Raw genomic sequence first — 26,718 nt, forward strand, 5'->3', positions numbered from 1 at the left:
CATTGAGTCTAAGTGGACATGTCACGCGCTTCCATTGTTGAGGCGGCCAATCGGAGGTGTGACTGTAAGGTGGTCGGTGCCAGTCATGGCGGCAATCCCTGAACCCGTTGGTGGACACCAGCGATAAGCGATGATATCAAGCTAAAAAAGGAGTCTTATCGTGTCTTTTTGGCCTGTGGGACTCCGGAGGCAGCTGATGGGTACTGGCTAGCCAAGCCTAACGAAGGTTTAGTGGTCGCTGAGGCAAAAACTCTGGTGTGGGAGGAGTTCAATGTGACCATGGAGAACAATTTCTGGACAGCTTCGAGGAAATTCTGGTCCGCCATCCGGCGTCTCTTAAGGGGTAAGCAGTGCCCCATCAACACTGTGTATAGTGGGGATGGGGCACTGCTGACCTCAACAGGGGATGTTGTGAGTCGGTGGGCTGAATACTTCAAAGACCGTCTTAATTCTATCGACATACCTTCCTATGAGGAAAAAGAAGACGGGGATTCTGAAGTGGGCTTTCCTATCTCCAGGGTTGAGGTCAGCAAGATGATTAAAAAGCTCCTCTGTGGCAGGGCCCCGGGGATAGATTCGATCTGCCCGGAGTTCCTACAGGCTCTGGATATTGTGGGGCTTTCCTGGTTGACACGTCTCTGCAACATCACATGGATATTGGGGACAGCGCCTCTGGATTGGCAGACCGGGGTGGTGGGGAGTGTGTGTTCCATCTACAGGGGGAATCACCTCCCTGGTAAGGTCTACTTGGGGGTGCTGGATAGGAGGGTCCGTCAGGAATTCAAATCTCATATTCAGGAGCAGTGTGGATTTCATCCTGGCCATAGAACAATGGACCAGCTCTACACCCTCAGCAGGGTTCTAGAGGGAGTTTTCCTAACCAGTCTACATGTGTTTTGTGGACTGGGAAAAGGCGTTGGACAGTGTCCCTCGGGGAGTGCTGTGGAGGGTGCTCCGGAATTATGGGGTACCAGACCCCTGATAAGGGCTGTTCAGTCCCTGTACGACCAGTGTCAGAGTTTGGTCCACATTGCCGGCAGTCAGTTCAATAGGTTTCCAGTGAGAGTTGGACTCTGCCAAGGCTGCCATTTGTTTCTAGGAGCAGCCAAGGCATTGAGGGGGGGGGAAGTCTGGTAACAATATTACTTCTCTGCTTTTTGCAGATGATGGGGTCCTGATGGCTTCATCAAGCCGTGATATTCAACTCTCGCTGGAGCGGTTCACAATCGAGTGTGAAGCGGCTGGGATGAAAATCAGCAACTCCAAACCTGAGACCGTGGTCCTCAGTCAGAAAAGGATGGAGTGCCCTCTCCGGGTTGAGGAAAAGATCCAAACCCAAGTGGAGGAGTTCAAGTATCTCGGGGTCTTGTTCACGAGGAAGGAAAGAATGGAGCCGAAGATCGACAGGCAGATCGGTGCAGCATCTGCAGTGACGCGGACTCTGTATCGGTCTGTAATGATAAAGAAGGAGCTGAGCAGTAAGCCAAAGCTCTCAATTTACCGATCGATCGAAATACCAACCCTCAGCTATGGTCACAAGCTCGGGGTCGCGAAAAAAAGAACAAGATCGCAGATACAAGCGACCGAAATGGGTTTCCTGAGCAGGGTGTCTGGGCTCTCCCTTAGAAATGGGGTGAGAACCCCGGTCATCAGAGTCGAGTCGCCGCTCCTCCGCATCAAGAGGACTCAGATGAGGTGGCTCGGGCATCTTGTTAGGATGTCCCCTGGACGCCTCCCTGGTGACGTGTTCCGGGTATATCCCACTGGGAGGAGGCCCCAAGGCCGACCCAGGACATGATGGAGAAACTACGTCTCTTTGCTGGGCTGGGAGCACCTCGGGATTCTGACGGACGAACTGGAGGAAATGACTGGGTAAAGGGAAGTCTGGGCTTTCCTGCTTAAGTTGCTGCTCCCAAGACCAGACCTCAGATAGGCGCAATAACAAAAAATGGATGGCTGATAGATGGATTGACAAAAAAAAGGCTACACTTCAGGGAGCTGTGGCAGGGCACAACTCATTTGGAAGGGGGCACAGTAAGTCATTTCAGGGGGTGTGGCCCTCACATGCGCCCACCATGAGGCCAACACAAATCAGAGACGTAACAGAGGCAGAACGCAGTCTGTGTCAAATAGGTTGCTACAAAGTTGTTAGGTTAAAAACCTGAGAATCATTGCTTTTGGTGCTTTTTCACTTAATTTGAACCCAATCCGAACTACTACCACTTTTCCTTTCGGCTTGTCCCTATAGGGGTCGCCACAGCGCGTCTTCCTTTTCCATGTAAGCCTATCTCCTGTATCCTCCTCTCGAACACCAACTGCCCTCATGTCTTCCCTCACGACATCCATGAGCGTTCTCTTTGGTCTTCCTCTAGCTCTCTTTTTTGGCAGCTCCATCCACATCATCATTCTACCACTGTACTCACTATTTCTCCTCTGGACGTGTCCAAACCATCTAAGTCTGCTCTCTCTAAATTTGTCTCCAAAACATCGAACCTTGGCTGTCCCTCTGATGAGCTCATTTCTAATTTTATCCAACCTGGTCACTCCGAGAGCGAACCTCAACATCTTCATTTCCGCCACCTCCAACTCTGCATCCTGTTGTCTCTTCAGTGCCACTGTCTCTAATCCGTACATCATGGCTGGCCTCACCACTGTTTTATAAACTTTGCCCTTCATCCGAGCAGAGACTCTTCTGTCACATAACACACCTGACACCTTCCTCCACCCGTTCCAACCTGCTTGGACCCGTTTCTTGACTTCCTGACCACACTCACCATTGCTCTGGACGGTTGACTCCAAGTATTTAAAGTCCTCCACCCTTGCTATCTCTTCTCCCTGGAGCCTCACTCTTCCCCCTCCACCCCTCTCATTCATGCACATATATTCTGTTTTACTTCAGATAATCTTCATTCCTCTGCTTTCCAGTGCATGCCTCCATCTTTCTAACTGTTCCTCCACCTGGTCCCTGCTTTCATTGCAGATCACGTCATCTGCAAACATCATGGTCCACGGGGATTCCAGTCTAACCTCATCTGTCAGCCTATCCATCACCATTGCAAACAGGAAGGGGGTTAGGGATGATCCCTGATGCAGTCCCACCTCCACCTTAAACTTGTGTGTCACACCTACAGCACACCTCACCACTGTTCTGCTGCCCTCGTACATGTCCTGTATTATTCTAACATACTTCTCTGCCACTCCAGACTTCCGCATGCAGTATTACAGTTCCTCTCTGGGTACTCTGTCATAGGCTTTCTCTAGATCCCCAAAGACAATGTAGCTCCTTCTGAACTCTGTACTTTTCCATCAACATCCTCAAGGCAAATAATGCATATGTGGTACTCTTTCTAGGCATGAAACCATACTGTTGCTCGCAAATACTCCCTTCTGTCCTGAGTCTAGCCTCCACTACTCTTTCCCATAACTTCATTGTGTGGCTCATCAACTTCATTCCTCTAGAGTTCCCGCAGCTCTGCACCTCACACTTGTTCTTAAAAATGGGCACCAGCACACTTATCCTCCATTCCTCAGGAATCTTCTCACGCGCTAGAATTCCTATTGAACAAGCTGGTCAAAAACTCCACAGCCACCTCTCATAGATGCTTCCATACCTCCATAGGAATGTCATCAGGACCAACTGCCTTTGCATTTTTCATCATTCATTTTTGCAAAGTCTACCACCATCTGTCCCTCCAAGTTGCTTTCCTGGATGCCATACTTACCCACCACTTCTTCATCACCCCTGTTTCCTTCACCAACATGTCCATTACAATCTACAGCAATCACGACTCTCTCTCTGCCTGGGATGCTCAGAACTACTTCGTTGAGCTCCTTCCAGAATCTCTCTTTCACCTCTAGGTCACATCCTACCTGTGGGGCATAGCCACTAATCACATTATACATAACACCCTTAATTTATCCCTAAATCCCTAAATACAAGCAGCACAACGACTGTCCCACCAGGGAAAACAACAATTTAGACCACTCCTATACTACGCTAAATAACGCATACCGTGCCAAACCTCGTGCAGCCTTGGGCTCGTCTGATCACTGCTTAATTCACTTAATACTGACACAGGCAAGAACTTAAAAGCGCGAAGCCTACAGTGAAAACAGTGAAAAAGTGGACTAATGAAGCAAAGATGGAACTTCAAAGCTGTTTAGACTGCACAAACTGGAGTGTCTTTGAAAATTCAGCTGGCAGCCTGGATGAATATACGGACACTGTGACATCCTAGATCAGTTTATGTGAAGAGGATTGTGTACCAACAAAGTAATTTCGCACATTCAACAACAACAAGCCGTGGTTCACTGCCAAATTTAAGCAACTTCGCCAAGCTAAGGAGGACGTACATCAAAGCGGGGACAGGGCCCTGGATAATCGAGATCGAAACCTGCTGACTAAAGAAATTAACATTGCAAAGAGGAACTATGCAGCAAAGTTGGAAAAACAGTTTAGCACTAACGACTAAATCAGTCTGGCACGCATTACAATCGCTGACCAATTACAAGCGACGATCCGCCCCAAGCTGAGAACAATAGCACACTAGCAAACGACTTGAATACCTTCTACTGCTGATTTGAAAAGGACACTTTCACAGCCAACACCCACCCGGCCGCACCACCGACCAGAATCACACCACTGACTTCTGCGTTGACCATCCATGAACACGAACGATGTGAGATGTATCTTCAAACAACAAAAGATTAACAAAGCGGCAGGCCCGGACCTTGTTTCCACATCCTGCCTCAAAGTCTGCGCGGACCAGCTCGCTCCAGTCTTCACACATATCTTCAATAGATCTCTGGAACTGTGCGAAGTACCATCCTGTTTCAAACGCTCCACCATCATCCCGGGCCCCATGAAAACTACAATCTCAGGTCTGAATGACTACAAGCCTGTCGCCCTGACATCTGTGGTCATGAAGTCCTTTGAACGTCTCGTGCTGGACCACATCAAGAGCGTCACAGGTCCCCTGCTGGACCCCCTGCAGTTTGCCTACCGAGCAAACAGGTCTGCGGATGATGCAGTCAAAATGGGACTGCACTTCATCCTAGATCACCTCGACAGTGCAGGGACCAACGAGAGGATCCTGTTCGTGGACTTCAGCTCAGTGTTCAACACCATCATCCCTGAACTCCTTTGCTCCAAGCTTCTCCAGCTCACCGTCTCGCCTGCCATCTGTCAGTGGATTTACAGCTTCCTGACGGGCAGGACACAGCAGGTGAGGCTTGGGGAGGCCACCTCATCCACACGCAGCATCAGCACTGGGACACCCCAAGGTTGTGTCCTCTCTCCACTGCTCTTCTCTCTCTACACAAACGACTGCACCTAAACGCACCCGGCTGTCAAACTCCTGAAGTTTGCAGATGATACCACTGTCATCGGCCTCATCAAAGACAGTGACGAGTCTGCATATCGACAGGAAGTGGAGCGGCTGGAGCTGTGGTGTGGCCGACACAACCTGGAGCTGAACACGCTCAAGACTGTAGAGATGATCGTGGACTTCAGGAGGCATCCTTCGCCACAGCTGCCCCTCACGTGGTCCAGCTGCCTTGTGTCAACCATCGAGACATTCAAGTTCCTGGGAATTAGTCTCTCAGGACCTGAAGTGGGCGATCAACATCAACTCCGTCCTCAAAAAGGCCCAGCAGAGGATGTACTTCCTGCGGCTTCTGAGGAAGCACTGCCTGCCACGGGAGCTGCTGAGGCAGTTCTACACAGCGGTCATCGAATCAGTCCTGTGTTCTTCCGTCACAGTCTGGTTTGGTGCTGGTACAAAAAAGGACAAACTCCGACTGCACCGGACAATCAAAACTGCTGAAAGGATTGTCGGTACACCCTTACCCACCCTTGAGGACTTCCACGCTGCCAGAACTAAGACAAGAGCGTGCAAAATCCTCTCGGACCCTCCACATCCCGGTCACGGACTCCTCCGGCTCCTTCCCTAAGGTAGGAGCTACCGATCAATGCAAACTAGAACTAGCAGACATTCCAACAGCTTCTTCCCTCTTGCAATCAGCTTCTTAAACAGCCAACCTACAATTCCATTGCAGCATGCTGCAAATTTCTTTTGTCTGAGTTTGTTGTCACATTTCTGTCGGGTCAATTATATACTACTCGTGCATTCACTGTAGTAGTCTCGCCACGCTGCACTATTTGCATATCTGTTGTTGACCAATACTGGCCACTCATGCCAGAGTAGCATGTGTACCACTTGCACACTGACTGAGGAGTACCTGCAACATTTGCACAATCAACATTGTCCCAGATTATCGCACTACTCGTCACTTTAAACTGCATACACTCCTTGAAGTCTCGGCGCCGGACTAAGGGTAAATTAATACATTTTAAGATGTACTATATTCAGATGAGTATGAGCAAATGATTACATTTCTATCACTGTGAGTTTGGGTAGGCCTGTTTGTGCTTGTAAATGCTTGTGTGTATGGAAAAGGCGGGACTCACTGTCTGCTGCTGTGCTACCATTGGGCACTGAGCCCATATCAACAACCATGCCATCCAGACAGATGTTGAGCTCGCCTCCCACGACAACTGAGCCTTTGTTCTCAGTCTGTAGCACCAGACTTAGTTGGACATTCTCCACTAAAAAGAGGAAAGACAGTAACAAACAGAGAAGTGGTTATTACAAGAGAGAAAAGAGTTGTAAGGAGAAGAAATTTGTGTTGTCTGAAGTAATTACTGAGTTGACGCAGTGACAGTATTACAGGTCTCAAATGATGGCTAGTAACGGATTGGAGTAAGTTTACAATTTATGTACCCATAACCCATCGAACAACACACACGGAGCAGCCCAGAGTGTTATATGCTTATTTTTTTATGATAACTATTAATGTGGACACAGAAAACTATTAAACGCCTACATTGACTGCATCTCTCTTCAGGATGTGACAAATTGATGCATGTCACAACAAATTACACTTTGGGGCAGGGGGGAGAGCCACAGAATTATTGAAGGGACAAACTTCAGGTGTACACAACAACAGGTTTTGCAGAAACTAATGCACACAGACATCCTGTACCTGCAGTTGAAAAACACACCTACAGCATGATGCTGCCACCACCATGGTTCACTGTTGGGACTGTACTGGACAGGTGATGAGCAGTGCCTGGTTTTCTCCACACATACCGCTTAGAATTAAGGCCAAAAAGTTCTATCTTGGTCTCATCAAACCGGAGAATCTTATTTCTCACCATCTTGGAGTCCTTCAGGTGTTTTTTAGCAAACTCCATGTGGGCTTTCACGTGTCTTGCACTGAGGAGAGGCTTCCGTCGGGCCACTCTGCCATAAAGCTCTACTGGTGGAGGGCCGCAGTGATGGTTGACTTTCTAGAACTTTCTCCAATCTCCCGACTGCATCTCTGAAGCTCAGCCACACTGATCTTTGGGTTCTTCTTTACCTCTCTTACAAAGGCTCTTCTCCTACGATTGCTCAGTTTGGCCGGACGGCCAGCCCTAGGAAGGGTTCTGGTCATCCAAAACATATTTCATTTAAGGATTATGGAGGCCACTGTGCTTTTAGGAACCTTAAGTGCAGCAGATTATGTTTTTTTTGCAACCCTGTCCAGATCTCTGCCTTGCCACAATTCTGTCTCTGAGCTCCATTGACCTCATGATTCTCATTTGCTCTGGGATGCACTGTGAGCTGTAAGGTCTTATATAGACAGGTGTGTGGCTTTCCTAATCAAGTCCATCCATCCATCCGTCCATTTTCTGAGCCGCTTCTCCTCACTAGGGTCGCGAGCGTGCTGGAGCCTATTCCAGTTAACATCGGGCAGGAGGCGGGGTACACCCTGAACCGGTTGCCAGCCAATCGCAGGGCACATACAAACAAACAACCATTCGCACTCACATTCACACCTATGGGCAATTTAGAGTCGTTTTTAAGGCCAAAAAGTTCTATCTTGATCTCATCAAACCGGAGAATCTTATTTCTCACCATCTTGGAGTCCTTCAGGTGTTTTTTTGCAAACTCCATGCGGGCTTTCATGTGTCTTCCACTGAGGAGACTTCCGTCAGGCCACTCTGCCATAAAGCCCCGACTGGTGGAGGGCTGCACTTTCTAGAACATTGACTTTCTAGAACTTTCTCCCATCTCCCGACTGCATCTCTGGAGCTCAGCCACAGCGATCTTTGGGTTCTTTTTACCTCGCTCACCAAGGCTCTTCTCCCCCGATTGCTCAGTTTGGCCGGATGGCCTCCTCTCGGAAGGGTTTTGGCCGTCCCAAATGTCTTCCATTTAAGGATTATGGAGGCCACTGTGCTCTTAGGAACCTTAAGTGTAGCAGAATTTTGTTGTAACCTTGGCCAGATCTGTGCCTTGCCACAATTCTGTCTCTGAGCTCTTCAGGCATTTCCTTTGACCTCATGATTCTCATTTGCTCTGACATGCACTCTGAGCTGTAAGGTCTTGTATAGACAGGTCTGTGGCTTTCCTAAGCAAGTCCAATCAGTGTAATCTGGACTTCATTGAAGGTGTAGAACCATCTCAAGGATGACCAAAAGAAATGGACAGCATCCATCCATCCATCCATTTTCTACCGCTTATCCGGGTCGGGTCGCGGGGAAGTAGCTTTAGCAGGGATGCCCAGACTTCCCTCCCCCCAGGCACTTCATCCAGCTCTTCCGGGGGGATCCCGAGGCATTCCCAGGTCAGCCAAAGGACGTAGTCTCTCCAGCAGTGTCCTGGGTCGTCCCCGGGGTCTCCTCCCGGTGGGACGTGCCCGGCATCCGGGAGGCATCTGAATCAGAGGCCCCAGCCACCTCATCTGGCTCCTCTAGATGTGAAGGAGCAGCGGCTCTATTCTGAGATCCTCCCGGATGACCGAGCTTCTCACCCTCTCTCTAAGGGAGAGCCCGGACACACTGCGGAGGAAACTCATTTCGGCCGCTTGTATCCGGGATCTTGTTCTCTATGGTCATGAGCTGTGGCTCGTGACCATAGAGAGCTTCGCCTTTCGGCTTAGCTCCTTCTTTACCACAACGGACCGATACAAAGTCTGCATCACTGCAGACGCTGGACCAATCCGCCTGTCGATCTCCCGTTCCATTCTTCCCTCACTCGTGAACAAGACCCCAAGATACTTGAAATCCTCCACTTGGGGCAGGATCTCATCCCCGACCTGGAGAGGGCACGCCACCCTTTTCCGACTGAGGACCATGGTCTCAGATTTGGACAGCACCCGAGTTAAATATATGAGTGTCACAGCAAAGGCTCGGAATACTTATGGCTGTGTGATATTTCACTTTTTCTTTTTTAATAAATCTGCAAAAATTTCAGTAATTTGTTTTTTTTCTATCAATATGGGGTCCTGTGTGTACATTAATGAGGGGGAAAAATGACTTTAGCAAATGGCTGCAATATTAAAACAAGTGAAAAATTTAAGGGTGTCTGAATACTTTCCGTACCACTGTATATCCCCTCCTGGACCCGTAGCCTTATCGTGGTGGAGGGGTTTGTGTGTCCCAATGATCCAAGGAGCTAAGTTGTCTGGGGCTTCACGCCCCTGGTAGGGTCACCCATGGCAAAAATGTCCGAGGTGATGGACCAGACAAAGCAGGGCGAAAAGACCACGATGATGAATAATATAAATGGATGTAGGTTTCCGGTCACCGGGGCCCCCCTCTGGAGCCAGGCCTGGAAGTGGGGTTCGAAGCAGAGCGCCTGGTGGCCGGGCCTGCAACCATGGGGCACAGATCAAAAGGGTAACGTGGGTCCCCCTTCCCATAGGCTCACCACCTATGGGAGGGTCCATAGGGGTCGGATGCAGTGTAACCTGGGCAGCGGCTGAAAGCAGTGACCTTGGCGATCCAATCCCCGGCTACAGAAGCTGGCTCTAGGGACGTGGAATGTTACCTCTCTGGCAGGGAAGGAGCCCGAGCTGGTGTGTGAGGTTGAGAAGTTCCGACCAGATATAGTTGAGCACGCCTCCATGCACGGCTTGGGTTCTGGTAATAGTCCTCTTGAGAGGGGTTTAACTCTCTTCCAGTCTGGAGTTGCCCATGGTGAGAGACGCCAAGCACGTGTGGGTATACTTATTGCACCCCGGCTTGGCGCCTGTACATTGGGGTTCGCCCAGGTGGACGAGAGGGTAGCCTCCCTCTGGCTTCGGGTGGGGGTACGGGGCTTGACTGTTGTTTGTGCCTATGCACCCAAGCAGCAGTTCAGAGTACCAAACCTTTTTGGAGTCCTTGGAGGGGTGCTGGAGAGCGCTGCCGCTGGGGACTCCCATTGTTCTGCTGGGGGACTTCAATGCTCACGTGGGCAATGACAGTGAAACCTGGAAGGGCGTGATTGGGAGGGAACCCCCCCCCCCCCCGGTCAGAACCCGAGCAGTGTTCTATTATTGGACTTCTGTGCCCATCATGGATTGTCCAAAACGAAGACCATGTTCCAGCATAACTGTGTCCACTTGGCACCAGGACACACTTGGTCACAGTTCGATGATCGACTTTGTGGTTGTGTCATCAGACTTGCAGCTGCATGTCTTGGGACACTCGGGTGAAGAGAGGGCCAGAGCGGTCAACTGATCACCACATGGTGGTGAGTTGGCTCCGATAGTGGAGGAAGATGCCGGTCCGACGTATTGTTGTCTGCTGGGAACGTCTGGCAGAATCCCTGTCAGAAGGAGTTTCAACTCCCACCTCCGACAGAACGTTGCTCATGTTCCAGAGGAGGCGGGACACATTGAGTCAGAGTGGACCGTGCTCCGCACCTCCATTGCTGAGGCGGCCAACCAAAACTGTGGCAGTAAGGTGGTCGGTGCCTGTCGTGACGGCAATCCCCGAACCCGTTGGTGGACACCAACAGTGAGGGATGCCGTCAAGCTTAAGAAAGAGTCCTATGGGGTCTTTTTGGTCTGTGGAACTCCTGAGGGAATTGATGGGTACCAGCTGGCCAAGCGGAATTCAGTTTAGGTGGTCGCCAAGGCAAAAACTCGGGAATGGCAGCAGTTTGGTGAGGCCATGGAGAAAGACTTCCGGGCGACTTTGAGGAAATCCTGGTCCACCATCCGGCACCTCAGGAGGGTGAAGCAGTGCACCAGCAACACTGTTTATAGTGGGGATGGGGCACTGCTGACCTCGACTCAGGACGTTGAGAGTCGGTATATTATTCGAAGACCTCCTCAATTCCCCAGACACGCCTTCCCTCAGTAAATCTAATCTCAGATTCAGGAGGAGCGGTGGAGTTTTCGTCCTAGCCGTGGACCTGATGAGGTGGCTGGGGCATCTGATTAGAATGCCTCCTGGACGCCTCAAAGGTCAAGTGTTCCAGGCACACTCCACCGGGAGGAGACACCGGGACGAACCAGGACATGCTGGAGAGACTATGTCTCCCGGCTGGTCTCTGAACACCTCGGGATACCCCCAGAAGAGGTGGATGAAGTGGCTAGGGTGAGGGAAGTCTGGGCATCCCTGCTAAATCGAATGCCACCGTGACCCGACCTCAGGTAAGCGGAAGAAAATGGATGGATGGATGGATGGACAATATTTATCGGTTAAAGAAAATCTTTTTTTTCCAATTTTGTGCTGCCCGAACTAAAGGTAACCATTCTCATCTGTGATCCGTTTTGATGGTAGGTAAATGTGTGAGGGGAAAAAAAGGATTTCTGGGATCCTGCATGTTTGGCACTGATGATGAAGGGTGGAGAGTTGGGCAGTCGAATTCGGAATTTGATCTAAAATGTAAACAAAAATATGGTCCCAAAAGTCACATCACAATCCAAAATAGGAACAGAAAGGTATAAGACAAAGCAGGTGATCTCCTGGCACACTTTCGTTTGATAGTTTTGGATGTGTGTGTGTGTTCTACATTGTGTATTAGGAATTAACAATATGGCTTAAGAATCATGGTAATTTTTTTTAGGAAGTAAGGCAAAATAATACGTATTAACAGTAATGGCAGTTGACGGGCTTCATTATTTATTCTCAAAGTGCATTGCAGATTCCAGTTTGTGGAGCAATGTTGCTCCCATTTTTTGGTACAAGACCATAGCCCATGCTGACCAGTTGTTGCTCTCACTCTTGGATCCTTGAGTGTTTGTTGCGCATGTGTGAGTGATAAACATACACATACACACATCTATGTGAGAATTGAAGTGTGCACGAGTTCATAACTGTGACCTTACTCTTGCCATTGTGCATGCGCAATGTGTCCAGGATATCTATTGTAGCACTGCCCAGTAACTCTTTCCTCAGAGTGTGGCAGCTCCACAGCTTCAGATCCAGACGACTCTGAGGTGTCACATTTCTGTAAAATGTAAAACAAAAACAAAACAAAATTAGGTCAAGACAGTACAAAACAGAACAGCGCAGTGGTAACTTGCAATGGTTGAGAAGCATTAACATGCAAATAAATTTCTTTTTCTAATAAGAAATGTCAGTTAAAGGTAATTTAAGATTCTTCAAATTTTTACAATGCTTTGTTATATCTATTGAACTCTTTGAGTTTGATGATCTATAGTTTCTTACAGGGTGAGGTCTTCATTCCACTGCAGCTCGTGTCCACTGCGTTTGGCTGTCTTTTTGGTTTCACTGGACAGGCCGTCTGCAGTCACCTCTACAAAGGAGCTGAGCCGAGAGTGACGGGTTGGCAGCTTGGGAGACTGAGGCTTCGCTGACACCACTATGAACAAATTAGAGGACGACTTTATTGCAGTGAAAATTGGCACTTATTCCAGAGTTCTATCCATCAATCTGCTTCCGCTTAGCAGAGGTCAGGTCGAGGGTGCAGTAGCTTTAGCAGGGATGTCCAGACTTCGCTCTCCCCAGCCGCTTCATCCAGATCTTCTGGGGGGATCCCGAGGCATTCGCAGGCCAGCTGGGAGACAGTCAGTGTCCTGGGTCGTCCCCGGGGTCTCCTCCCGGTGGGATGTGCACACCTCACCAGGGAGGTGTCCGGGAGGCATCCTAATTAGATGCCCCAGCCACCTTATCTGGCTCCTCTCAATGTGGAGGACCATCAGCTCTACTTTTGAGGCCCTCCCGGATGACCAAGCTTCTCACCCTATCTTTAAGGGAGAGCCCGGCCACCCTGCGGAGGAAAATCATTTTGGCCACTTGTATCTGGGATCTTGTTCTTTCGGTCACGACCCACAGCTCGTGACCATAGGTGAGGGTCGGCTCGTAGATCGACCAGTAAATTGAGAGCTTCACCTTTTGGCTTAGCCCCTTCTTCACCACAACAGACCAATACAAAGTCCGGATCACTGCAGATGCTGTACCAATCCGCCTGTTGATCTCCCGTTCCATTCTTCCCTCAGTCGTGAACAAGACCCCAAGATACTTGCACTCTTCCACTTGGGTCAGGATCTCATCCCGGACCTGGAGAGGGCACGCCACCCTTTTCCGACTGAGGACCATGGTCTCAGATTTGGAGGTGCTGATTTTCATCCCAGCCGCTTCACACTCAGCTGCAAACTGCTCCAGCTGAGAGTTGGCGATCACGGCTTGATGAAGCCAACAGATCTGCAAAAAGCAGAGATGCAATACTGAGGCCACCAAACCAGACCCCCTGTGCGCCTCGGATGCACCGAGAGATTCTGTCCGTAAAAGTAATGAACGGAATCGGTGACAAAGGGAAATCTTGGTAGAGTCCAACCCTCACCGGAAACGAATCCGAAATACTGCCAGCAATGCGGACCAAACTCTGACAATGGTCGTACAGGGACCGAACAGTCCATATCAGGGGTTTCGGTACCCCACACTCCTGAAGAAACCGCCAAAGGACTCTCTGAGGGACACCTTCTCCCAGTCCAAAAAAACAAATGTATACTGGTTGGGCGAACTCCCCTGCACCATCGAGGACCCTGCCGAGGGTGTAGAGCTGGAACTCTGCATCCTCATGGGTAAGCGTGTCGGTGGAATTGAGGAGGTCTTCTCCCCACCGAGTCGAGGTCAGCAGCGCCCCATCCCCACGATACAATGTTGATGGTGCACTGCTTCCCCCTCCCGAGACACTGTATGGTGGACCAGAATTTCCTCGAAGCGGCCCGGAAGTCTCTCTCCATGGCCTCACAAAAATCCTCCCATTTCCGAGTTTTTGCATCGGCGACCACCAAAGCTGCATGAGGACTCCTTCAGCTTGACGGCATCCCTCACCGCTGGCGTCCACACCAACAGGTTCGGAGATTGCCGCCACGACAGGCATTGACCACCTTACGGGCACAGCTCCGGTCGGCCGCATCAGCAATGGAGGCGCGGAACATGGTCCACTCGGATTCAATGTCCCCCACATCTCCTGGGACGTGGGTGAAGTTCTGCCGGAGGTGGGAGTTGAAACTCCTTCTGACATGGGATTCTTCGAGGCATTCCCAGCAGACGCTCATAATACCTTCCCCCACCATAGGAGCCAACTCACCACCAGGTGGTGATCCGTTGACAGCTTTCTCTTCACCCGAGTGTCCAAGACGTGTGGCTGCAAGCCCAATGACACAACCACAAAGTCGGTCACCGAGCTGCGACCTAGGGTATACTGGTGCCAAGTGCACGTGTGGACACCCTTATACATGGTGTTCATTAAGGACATTCCATGATGAGCACAGAAGTCCAATAACAGAACACCACTCAGGTTCTGATCGGGGCGGAGGCGTTCCTCCCAATCACGCCCTTCCAGGTCTCACTGTCATTGCCCACGTGAGCACAAAAATGGTGGGTACTCTAAACTGCTGTTTGGTGCATTGGCACAAACAACAGTCAGGACCCGTCCCCCCACCTGAAGGCGGAGGTAGGCTACCCTCTCATCCACCGGGGTGAACCCCAATGTACAGGCGCCGAGCCGGAGGAGCAATAAGTATACCCACAACTACTCTCAACGTGGGCAACTCCAGAGTGGAAGAGAATCCAACCCCTCTCAAGAGGACTGGTACCAGAGTCCAACCCGTGTGTGGAGGCGAGCCAGACTATATCTCGTCGGCTCGTCTCTCCATCATCAGAATCAGAATCAGAATCATCTTTATTTGCCAAGTATGTCCAAAACACACAAGGAATTTGTCTCCGGTAGTTGGAGCCGCTCTAGTACAACAGACAGTCACTTTACAGAACACTTTGGAGACATAAAGACATTGACAAAAAACAATTGTGCAAAAAGATGCAGAGTCCTCTAGCACTTAGAGCAGTTCGAATGACTAATATTGCAATAGTCCGGTGCAATGACCATTGTGCAAAGGGCGCTGAGACTTCAAGGAGTGTATGCGGTTTAAAGTGACGAGTAGTGCGATCATCTGGGACAATGTTGGTTGTGCAAATGTTACAGATACTCCTCAATCAGTGTGCAAATGGAGCAGATGCTACTCTGGCATGAGTGGCCAGTATATGCAAATAGTGCAGCATGGCGAGACAACTACAGTGAGTGCACGAGTAATACATAATTGGCCCCACAGAAATGTGACAACGAACTCAAGTCAAAAAATTTCCAGCTTGTTGTAATGGAATTATAGGTTAGGTGTTTAAGAAGTTGATGGCAAGAGGGAAGAAGCTGTTGGAATGTCTAATAGTTCTAGTTTGCGTTGATCGGTAGCGCCTACCTGAGGGAAGGAGCTGGAAGAGCTGGTGACCGGAGTGCAGACGGTCCGAGAGGATTTTGCACGCCCTAGTCTTAGTTCTGGCAGCGTGCAAGACCTCAATGGTGGGTACCATATAGTCCTCATACATCAACACGGGCTCAATCACCACCTGGTGGTGAGTTTGCGCCGATGGACGGGGAAAATGCTGGTCCGACCTGGCAGGCCCAAACGTATTGTGAGGGTCCGCTTGGAACGTTGTGGTTGTGGACCTAAAAATATTTTATGTAGAACGAATTCCCCCCCAAAAACATTTTTTATTTGAAGCCCTTTTTTATGATGGCTTTTAATAGAGCTTGGCCCACTCACATTTTGGTCAAAACCAAACTGTGACATATACACCAGAAGCTTGTCTGATTTCCCCATACTAGTTAACATACTTGGTTGGCTCACAAGCAAGCCTAGGGTGTCATTGTTGCTTATATTAAAGGCTGAATATGTTTTTAGTCGACAAGTGAAAATAGTACGGTAAAATTAATTTGTGTATCCTCTGTTGCGGAGCTTAACTTGGATGCCGGCGCACTTCCCCCTTCGTCTCCATGCACCATAGACCGGAGCCGCCCCCCCACCCCCAGTGAGTAACTCAGGGGGAAAAACTGAGCTGATTTGCAAATTTGTGGCCATTTGTTTTGTTTGGTCATGGGGCTCGGCAGACCAGGACTTTTATGCACCGCTAAGGGACACTTGATATGCAAGGCTGGACTTCGATGGGCACGGAAGGCCATCATACCGTATTCTCCCATTTCAATCTTTGACTGCGAAATAAATTTGCGATTGAACATAGTTTTGGGGTGCTTTCGATGTGTTCATGTGAGAGTGCAATCATATATGATTGCTTGGCTATGACGAGGAGTCTCGCAGCCACCGCGCTATGCTTACCATTTTAATCAGTGATACCCTAATAAATTAGCGAATTTTCAGCATATTAAATGGAACATAATTTTGGAGTGCTATAGCTGTTGTTTTCATTTCAGAATGCAAAGCAACGGTATATGACTGCATGGGTTCATTAGGCTTGCAAGGATGTGGAACGTGCCCACCTTTTTCCTTTGTTTCTTCTGTCATTTTAATTGATGACACCCTAAAAGATCACTGATTTTTCAGCATATTAAATACGCGATTTCACACAATTTTGGGGTGCTAGCTTTTGTTCATGTGAGATAGCTATTATTCATAGAAAGAATATTGAATCCAACTGATACAATTGAAACAAACTGAAGCAATTTAATAACACCTGCAGGTACTTTGAGTTTAGTCGATTAATGTCTGACACTCAGTTTAAAACATTTATGGCCTACAAAATTTGGGCTGATTTCTTCACAGTTTTCTATTATTTTGAACTCCTGATTTCATGAGTTTTATGAGCTGGAAGCACGAATTATGTCGAGGAAAGTTTTACATTGTGAATAGAATTATGGAAAAAAAAATAAACTTTTCCATGATATTAAATTTTTTTGGAAAGGGTCTGTGTACACACACACACACATATACAGCATCTGAAATAAGTATTTAACACGTCACCATTTTCTCACTAAATAAACTTCCAAAGGTGCTATTGAACTGAAAATTTCAACCCAACCCAAGTAATCCATACATACAAAGAAATTAGAATATAAACTCAGAAATTAAGTTCTGTGCAAAAATGTGAAATGACACAGGGAGGTGCAAAAAGGCATGGAAAGCCAAGACATCACCTAACATTTAATCAATAGTCAAACATCAATCCAGCCCCTTGAAAGTGCAAATGAATACCAGCTGGATCAGTCCTAATTGATGGCCCACAAAAAGGTCTCATTGCCAAGGTCTCTGAGTCAAGACACATCTTATAATGGGTAAGAGCAGAGAGCTGTCTCAAGACCATCGCAAACTAATTGTTGCAAAAAATAACGATGGCAATGGTTATAGCTAAGCTTCTGAACGTTCCAGTGAGCGCGGTTTGGGCCATAATACCCCAGTGGAAAGCTAATCATACCGCCATAAATTTGCCTTGATCAGGTGCTCCTTGCAAGATTTCTGACAAAGGAGTTCAAAGAATAATCATCAGAGTGGTCCAAAAGCTAAGGACCACATGTTGAGAGCTTCAAAAAGAGCTGGAATTAGCAGGTACTGTTGTCACAAGGAAAACAGTGAGTGATGTACTCCACTGCAATGGCCTGTATGCACGCTCACCACACGAGACCCCCATTGCTGTAAAAAAATAATAATAATAATGTCAAACTTGTTTAAAGTTTGTTAAACAACATTCGGACAAGCCAGGTAAATACTAGGAGAATATAGTATGGTCGGATGAGAGCAAAATTGAACTGTTCGGATGCCATAACGCACACCACGTTTGAAGGAGAAATGGCAGTGCACATCACCCTAAAAACACCATACCAAGAGTGACGTTCGGAGGTGCAAATATGATGGTGTGGGGCTGCTTTTCAGAAAATGGTACTGGTGAACGTCATATTATGGATGAATGGGCAAATGTATCGAGACATTCTTGACGAGAATCTGCTGCAATCTACGGGGATGAAAATGAAATGAGGGTGGACATTTCAGCAGGATAATGATCCAAAACATACTGCCAAGGAAACTCTCAATTGGTTTCAAAGGAAAAAAATAAAGCTGCTAGAATGGCCCAGCCAATCACCTGACTTGAATCTAACCGAAATTCTATGGAAAGAACAGAAAATCAAGGACCAGAAAAGAAGCCCACGGAACCTTCAAAGATTTGAAGAGTGCTTGTGTGCCGGAAAGGGCCAAAATCACACCACAGCAAAGCATGTGACTAGTTTCTCCATACAGGAGGAGTCTTGAACCTGTCATTGCAAACAAAGGCTTTTGTACAAAGTATTAAATAAATACCAGTTGGCGTGTTTAATACTTTTTCCCTGTGTCATTTCACATTATTACACAAAACTTAATTTATGAGCTTGTTTGTTCTACTTTCTTTGCATGTATGGATTACTTGGGTTGTTTCCAACAACTGGTGAAATGTTAATGTAAATAGCACCTTTGGAAATATATTTGAGAAAAATGGTGACGTGTTAAATACTTGTTTCAGCCGCTCTGTGTGTGTGTATAAATATGTATATGAGATAATTCTGAAGGAGAATGTTCAGCCAACAGTTTGCGACCTCAAGCTGAAGCGCACTTGATCCACAAAACATCAGCAAGTCAACTTCTGAATGGCTTAAAAAAAAGAAAGTGAAGGTTTTGGAGTGGCATAGTCAAAGTCCAGACTTGAAGCCGATTGAAATGCAGTGGCATAACCTTTAAAAAGGCCGTTAATGCTGAATTCAAACAATTCTGCAAGGAATATCTCCATGTGAGACACTCATTGCCAGTTATAGAAAATGTTTGATTTTAGTGGTTGCTGGTGAGGATGCCCCAACCAGTTATTAGGTTTAGGTGTGTGTGTGTGTATCCCCAAAGGTTTTCACTCACCTGTCTTGACTCAGATATGAATTTAAGTGATGTCACATACTCCCATTAAAATGACATTGGTCCCCCCTCAACAACTATTACAGCTTAAATTCTTCTGGGAAGGTTTTCCACAAGGTTTTGCAGTGTGTTTTGGGGAATTCATGATTTTTTCAGAAGCGCATTTGAGGTCACACACTTTTGTTGGGCGAGAAACTCCAGTTCATCCCAAAGGCTTTCTGTCAGGTTGTGGCCGTAACTCTATGCAGGCCAGTCAATTTCATCCACAACAGACTATGTCATCCATATCTTTATGGACCCTGCTTTGTGCACTGGTCTTGTTAGAAGAGGAAGGGGCCAGTTCCAAACTGTTCCCACAAACATGGGTGCATGGAATAGTCCAAAATCTGTTGGTATGCAGAAGCATTCAAAGTGCCATTCACTGTAACTAAGGGGCCAAACCCCACTCCTGAAAAACAACCCCCACACCATAATCCCACCTCCAACATACATTACAAGTGGCACAATTCAGTCAGTCAGTCAGTATCGTTCTCCTGGAAACCACCAAACCCAGACTCATCCATTAGATTGCCAGATGGAGAAGCGTTTTGCTTCCTCCCTTTTTTTCCTTTTAATATTGTAAGACTGAAATAATAAACAGAACATTTCAAAAGTATAATGTTGGTTGTGTCTTTTACACATAAAAGGTTTGCAGTATTTTTCATATTAACACTTTTACACACCAGACTATTCACCTGTATGTTCCAAATGTGTAGAAATGAACACACATCCACAGCACAGCAAGTGCATATGGCATGACACACGACGAAACAGGTCAGCCGTTTAACTGAGGTGTAGCGCTGAGACCATCTGCTGGGAGAATTGGGCACTACATGAGCCCGAGTGAGGATAAGCAATTCAGAAAATTGATGGATGGATCATGAATAACTTCGTTTTTCAGAACCTTAATGCTTACCACAAAGAAGACATGAATTACTGGCAGAACATTTTACTGTTTTACAACACTTCACATGCATGGTCCATAGAAAGAAAATGCACAATGCAATTCTTTTCAAAAACAAAACAAAAAAAGAACCCACCTTATGTATTTCTTAACTAATTTTTACATAATTTACATGCTATGCTTTTGTGCTTGAAAATTCCTCTTTGTTGTAAAGTTATAATATATAACACACACACACTATACAGGTGGCACGGTGGAAAACTGGTTAGCACATCTGCCTCACAGTTCTGAGGACCGTGGTTCAAATCTCGGTCTCGCCTGTGTGGAGTTTGCATGATCTCCCGGTGCCTGCGTAGGTTTTCTCCGAGTACTCTGGTTTCCTCCCACATCCCCAAAATATGCGTGGTAGGTTGATTGAAGTCGCTGAATTGCCCATGGGTCTGAATGTGAGTGTGAATGGCTGATTGTTGATATGTGCCCTGCGATTGGCTGGCGACCAGTTTAGGGTGTACCCCGCCTCTCGCCCGAAGTCAGCTGGGATAGGCTATAGCACGTCCGCGACCCTTGTGAGGATAAGTGGTACAGAAAATGGACGGATGGATACCACGCACACACAGTACATACCACATCTCATCATCACACCCTCAGTGCCTCGGCTGCGCATCGAAATTGTGTCCATAAAGTTATGAACATAACCTGCAACAAAGGGCAGCCTTGACGGAGTCCAACCGTCACTAGAATCCAATCCGATTTACTGCCAGAAACGTGGACCAAACTCTGACAGCAGTCATACAGGGACCGAACAGCCCATATCATGGGGATCGAGAACCCCATACTCATGCGACACGACCCACAGGACTCCCAAAGGGACAAGGTCGAAGGCCTTCCCCAAGTCCACAAAGCACATGCAGACTGGTTGGGCGAACAATCATGCACCATTTTTTCTTTCTTTTTAAATTCTTCTAATCACGTAAAGCACATTGTATGATGTGTGTGTCCTTATGTATGAAACGCGCTATATAAGTAAATTTGCTTTGCCTCTTAGTTAGATGTCGGCTACAAGCTAATTTGATGCATGCTGGGTTATTTCATTAACCCAATTCCTGGGTAGTTTGTGTTGGGTCAAATTTCTGGTTTCTTATTCTGAGATTTACCATTTTTTGGGTTATATGTCCGCTTTGCTCACCCAATTCCTGGGTTGTTTGCTTTGGGTCAAATTTCTTGGGTTATTTTTCCGAGTGTAACCAATTAGTTGGGTCAAACTTCCCCATTGTTGTGTGTGCCACACTGAATTCATGTCTGCCACAGCCTCTTCAACTGTCATTTGCTAAAGTGGTAAGCGATTTCAGTGATAACACTTTATATCTGTAAGGGTTTAGTTGTAGTAATGTTTCATCTGCATTTGATTTATCTTGACCTTTAGCACCCCCAAGTGGTGAAATGTGTTATACGTCAGCTTTTTCTTGAGCTAATTTCATTGTTCATTGACATGGCTGAAGAACTACAAGTGTCTGGTTAAGTCTTGGCCCATGCTGTAAGTCATTATTTGTGGTAGAACACATCCCGTAAAGATCTAAGGTGTTTACGAGTCATGTTTTTGGGAATACAAATGTTGCTAAAAATGTGTTAAAAATTAGTTTTTCAAAATGTTGCCATTTGTTAGCATTCTATGCAGCAGAACCTTCGCGCGCTAATCAGACTAACCATGTTAGACCTGCCGCACACTGCACGATGGAGGTCGAACCCAATTGTACCGCGCCATCGCATAAAACTAATCAGAGTTGCGGACGTGGCCCCGCAGATTGAGCATTTGGCTATATGGACGCCATGAATAGCGAGCCTGTATCGGCATTAGATACTTTATAAACAGTATATTGTACTTCATCACATTTCTTAAAGCACAAAAAGTTAGATTAGTAGTTAAGGAAGAGGCTGGTTGCTGAAGACAGTGGACACAGGTGAGAGTAAAACCGTGCGTGTGGATATTTTAAAGGAGTCTCGCTGACTCCATTCATTTGAACGTACCCAGCGAGGTACATGCCGTTCGCATACACAGGAATCGCTTTTTCATCCACTGGCACATAATACATGATGAATATTGTTAAGTATTGATGTAAAAGACAATATTTGATGCTTTATATACGCCAATTATATGGCTTGGGGCAGCGCGGCGGCCGTTTGGTGTCTCGCTTGCGTAAAAACCCGGAAATATATTTTCAGCGTGAGTGAAAGCTTGTATTCATTTTGATTGGATGTAAACTGCGACGTTGCGACGATGTACGCCGGCGATGCAAAAACAGTGGCCAACTGATTGGCCACTCATAAAAACAGTTGGCCTAAGCACACTGCGGCGACAATTCAGTCGGGTTCAGCTCCATCGCTCGGTGTGCGGTAGCCTTTAGCAGACTTTTGTTGTGTTAACTCCAATTTATAATGCATGTTTTGTGATTTAGTCACCCAGAGCTCCCTCCCCCCCAACCCCATTTTAACAACGTATCATCTACAGTGGGGCAAGGAAAACGGCTAAGATTAGTTAGATTTACTTCAGTTTTCTTTTTTTATCAGGTGTTAGAAGTTCTACTTTAATTCGAGAATCTGCTAATCATCTCTTAAATATTATGTTGTACTTTCAGTAGAACTCCATCTATCTGAGCTGTACCAAAGTTTTGGTGTGGGTGAAGTCATTTAATTAAAAATAAAGTAATTTAATTTCAGTAAGTTAGCACCCATTATTTCTATCATGTAATGTTGGTTTGACCTGACTGAGTAGAATACACGATCTGACTAGAGCACTGATTTCCAACTTCTATGGAGCCAAGGAACAGATTTTACAATTGAAAAATCTCACGGCACACCAACAAACAAAAATGTCACAAAAAGTGGATACATTCATTACTGTATTTACTTCCTGACATCTCTTCCGGCTCCTTCCATCAGGTAGGCGCTACCGATCAATGCAAACTAGAACTAGCAGACATTCCAACAGTTTCTTCCCTCTTGCAATCAACTTCTTAAACAGCTAACCTACAATTTCATTGCAACATGCTGCCAATTTTTTTTTGTCTTGAGTTTGTGGTCACATTTCTGTGGGGCCAATTATATATTAGTCGTGCACTCACTGTAGTAGTCTCGCCACGCTACACTATTTGCATATCTGTTGTTGACCAATCCTGGCCACTCATGTGCCTGAGTAGCATCTGCAACATTTGCACAATCAACATTGTCCCAGATTATCGCACCACAAGTCACTTTAAACTGCATCAATTTCTTGAAGTCTTGGCGCCCCTTGCACCGGACTATTGTTCTATTAGTCATTTCAAACTGCTCTAATTGCTAGAGGACTCTGCATATTTGTGCACAATTGTCAAGGAAAAAATATATATACATTGTACCGGCATTACCATATAACTGGTAACCTTTTATTCCTGAGTGACTGTTTTTCTCAATGTCTCAAAAGTGTAAGTGTCGTACTAAAGCGGCTCCAACTACCGGAGACAAATTCTTTGTGTTTTTGGGACATACTTGGCAAATAAAGATGATTCTGATTCTGATAGAAGACCATTCATTTGTTTTGTCTGTCACTATGCCTCACTGGCATAAATAGTACACAAGTATATACAGTAAATTAACAGGCCATTTAAATAGACACATTCCTCCATCTTGTGATCGGATCGGTGATCGTTTTTCTTTTTTTTTTTTTTTTAAACTCGGTGATCGGCCCCAAAAATCCTGATCGTGTAAAGCCAGCCATAGCTACACTTTCATTCAGAAAGGTTTACACTTTAGTTTTTATGGTGTGATGACTTCTAACATTTCCAAATTTGTGTAGATTAAAAATGATTTATAAATACGCAAGTTGTTTTATAAAAAGGTGCATACAGTTTCTTGATCTATTATGATCTGTAAGGTGCAAGTGGTAATGAAAACATTTTCATTTAAAAACTGTATTTTGTATTTACTTGGATTGTCATTGTGAGATATTAAAATTGGCTTGATGAGCTGAAACGCAAAATGTTTCCTCCACAAGGCGTAAGCAGGGAGGACAAGAAAGCCGTTTCAAGAGAGCTAGACAAGAAACTCCTTCAGTGTATCACTGTTGAACTGGATGAGGTGGCTGGTGATATAAATTTGGTCATCCCTACTTCTTCCACAAACTGGTTGGAAGATCAGAGTAAACTTACTTGACTGATAGCTGGTTGGCTGCTACCTAACATTTTTAAACACAACACTGAATGTGGATCTATACAGCAACAACTCCATCTTTTATCTAATTCTCTTGTGTTACATATTTTAATTTGAAGAAAAATTAAGAGGTTATTACCTTTTAAAATCAACTGCGACTTCTCAGTCGAGCGGACACCAGGTCTGGTCACAATGGCAGCTGCCATGACATCACAGCACTGAAACACAAACGGTCACATTTTCACTTGATCATGGAAAGAAGAAAGCAGACCATCCAAATGTCTTAAATCGTCTCCATAAAAGCAAAGACCACGTGTTTGACCTTATGCGATACAGTGTAAAAACCTTGAGACAAGGTTTACAACATCCCATTGTGCAAGGCTAGATATGCAACATACTGACTGGTACATCAATACATCGCCAGTCTAGTTGAACTTTAAAAAAATCCCAACAAGTGAGAAAGAAATTACGCTGCAATATCAGTGAAACATATTTTGCTGCAGTGCCAAGGTGACTGCGACTGGCACATCCACAAAGGCCAGGATGACGTGCTGCTAAAACTAATTGAAAATAGTTGCGTTCCAAACCAACTACCTCCAGTGTATTCCTGGTTTAGGACGAACAGGGTAACGTTTACGCAACTAAAACACACTTCTTTAGATTACGAAGTGATTACAAGCTAAACGACTGCGCAGTGTTAAGTGACTCCAAATACGCAGTGTGGAGTAAATGTTACGGGGATGACTGACCCATCCAACCTAACATGAATTCAATGCTGCGTAATTTAAATACCCTTGATTGTTGCGCATAAAATAAACACGGAAGAAAGATAAAGGCGTTCCTTTGCATAAAGAGAAAGCACAGAAGGCATACACACTTCCGATACGTTTTTCAAAAATCACAACATATATGTATTCTTACATGGAACTTGTTTATATTACCGTAAAGAATGCTATCCAGATATAAAAATCGTTACATATATAATTTTATTCTGAGTAAAGCGATATCATTTGCTCCAGAACAATTGAAATAATGTTGCTGTAACCGCTACCTGGACATTTGTTTTGAAGGGGAAATCAAAGGCCTTTCCGGTATATATGACTAACGTTCGAATATTTACCTGTAAGAAGCTAACTGTTAGCGAGCAGCAAGCTTTGTAGGGCTTTAGAGAAAATACGTGCCTAAAACCGGCTCTGACTAAGCGTCTGGTAAGAGGGATAGTTGACCTAGTGGTTGCCCACTTGTTACAGAATAACGTGCGCGTATTCACACACGAACCATGATTAGAATTGAAACTTTCTCATTACCTTTCTCGGTGGAGATCCGCTGGTGTTGCGAGTCAACTTTCATTTCCGCCACAGTTACAATACCACGTGATCTATCGTATATGTATTTATTGGACAACTCGCGTTGGCATTTTAAAATTATATTGTATTGCCAGGTATGCATTACGATGGAAAATTATAGCTGACATAGCTATTTAATTACAACATTTGAAACAGAATTGCTTTTTAGTAAAAAAAAAAAAAACAAATCACCGGCAAAAACGGTTTTCCCATCTATTAAAAAAAAACACACATTTATTTATTTAACTGGCGGGAATGGTCTTCCGTCGTATCGTGATGTTCGAGTGAGAGCTACAACATGAAACGGAAATCCATAAATGCCGTTTCCTTCCGTGATCAGAATCAGCTTTATTGGCCCAGTATGCTGCAAGACACACAAGGAAATTGTCGCCGGTAATTGGAGCAACTCTAGTATGACAACAAACAGCCACTATGACAAAATATACATATACATAGACACGTGTCTGGAGAGTCATTGAGCAATGAAAGTGTACCACTAGTGGTGATGCTGATATAATGGCAATTGTGCAAATGATGTTGAGTCCTCAAGCATTTAGAGCAATTTAAAGTGACTAATAGTGCAATGAACTGGTACAGTGACAATAAAACAGTGAGTGTACGAATAATGTAGAAGTGTCCCGACAGAAATCTGTAAAAATTTATTGATTGATTGATGTTACAATTAAATTGTAGGTCAACTGTTTAAGAGGTTAATGGCAAGAGGGAAGAAGCTGGTGGAATGTTTGCACTGATCATTAGCACCTACCTGAGGGAAGGAGCTGGAATCGGTACTGGCAAGAATGTGGGGAGTCCAAAAGGATTTTGCATGCCCTTGTCTTAGTCCTAGTCCCAGGTCTTCTCAAGAGTGGGTAGGTAGGTACGGATATATATTTTTCAGCAGCCTTAACTATCTGTTGCAGTGTGATTTTGTCCTTCTTTGCAGCAGCGCCAAACTGTATTGGATGAACACAGAACCGATTAAATGACTGTGGTATAGAACTGCCTCAACAGCTTCCTCAAAAGCTACTCCTGCAAACTTAAGAAGTTTGACAGCCGGGTGTGTTGAGGTGTAGTCATTTTGTGAAGAGAGAGAAGATTAGCGGAGAGAAGACACATCCTTGGGGGGCCGCGGTGCTGATGGTGCATGTTTATGAGGTGGTGTCCCCCAGCCTCAACTGCTGTGATTTGCCCGTCAGAAAGCTGTAAATCCACTGGCAGATGGCAGGCAAGATGTTG

General features: G+C 46.1%; 1 protein-coding gene across 4 annotated transcripts in view; it reads right to left on the bottom strand.

Annotated features, from left to right (window-relative positions):
* The window catches only part of wwp2 (WW domain containing E3 ubiquitin protein ligase 2), a 122,133-nt gene extending 96,631 nt beyond the window's left edge, over window positions 1-25,502 (bottom strand). For 2 of the 4 annotated variants that reach the window (XM_061677221.1, XM_061677219.1), the window contains exons 1-5: window positions 25,444-25,502; window positions 24,276-24,354; window positions 12,494-12,647; window positions 12,151-12,272; window positions 6,470-6,607 (exon numbers count right to left, since the gene is read on the bottom strand). In XM_061677221.1, coding sequence (XP_061533205.1) covers window positions 6,470-6,607; window positions 12,151-12,272; window positions 12,494-12,647; window positions 24,276-24,342 — 481 coding nt within the window. In that variant the 5' untranslated portion in view covers window positions 24,343-24,354; window positions 25,444-25,502. Of the gene's footprint in view, window positions 1-6,469; window positions 6,608-7,063; window positions 7,137-12,150; window positions 12,273-12,493; window positions 12,648-24,275; window positions 24,355-24,928; window positions 24,965-25,443 lie in introns of those variants that run through there. The other 2 variants (XM_061677220.1, XM_061677223.1) reach the window with 2 other exon arrangements.
* Between the last annotated feature and the right edge of the window lie 1,216 nt (window positions 25,503-26,718).

This window comes from Phycodurus eques, chromosome 5 (assembly GCF_024500275.1).
Source record: "Phycodurus eques isolate BA_2022a chromosome 5, UOR_Pequ_1.1, whole genome shotgun sequence".
NCBI lineage: Eukaryota > Metazoa > Chordata > Actinopteri > Syngnathiformes > Syngnathidae > Phycodurus > Phycodurus eques.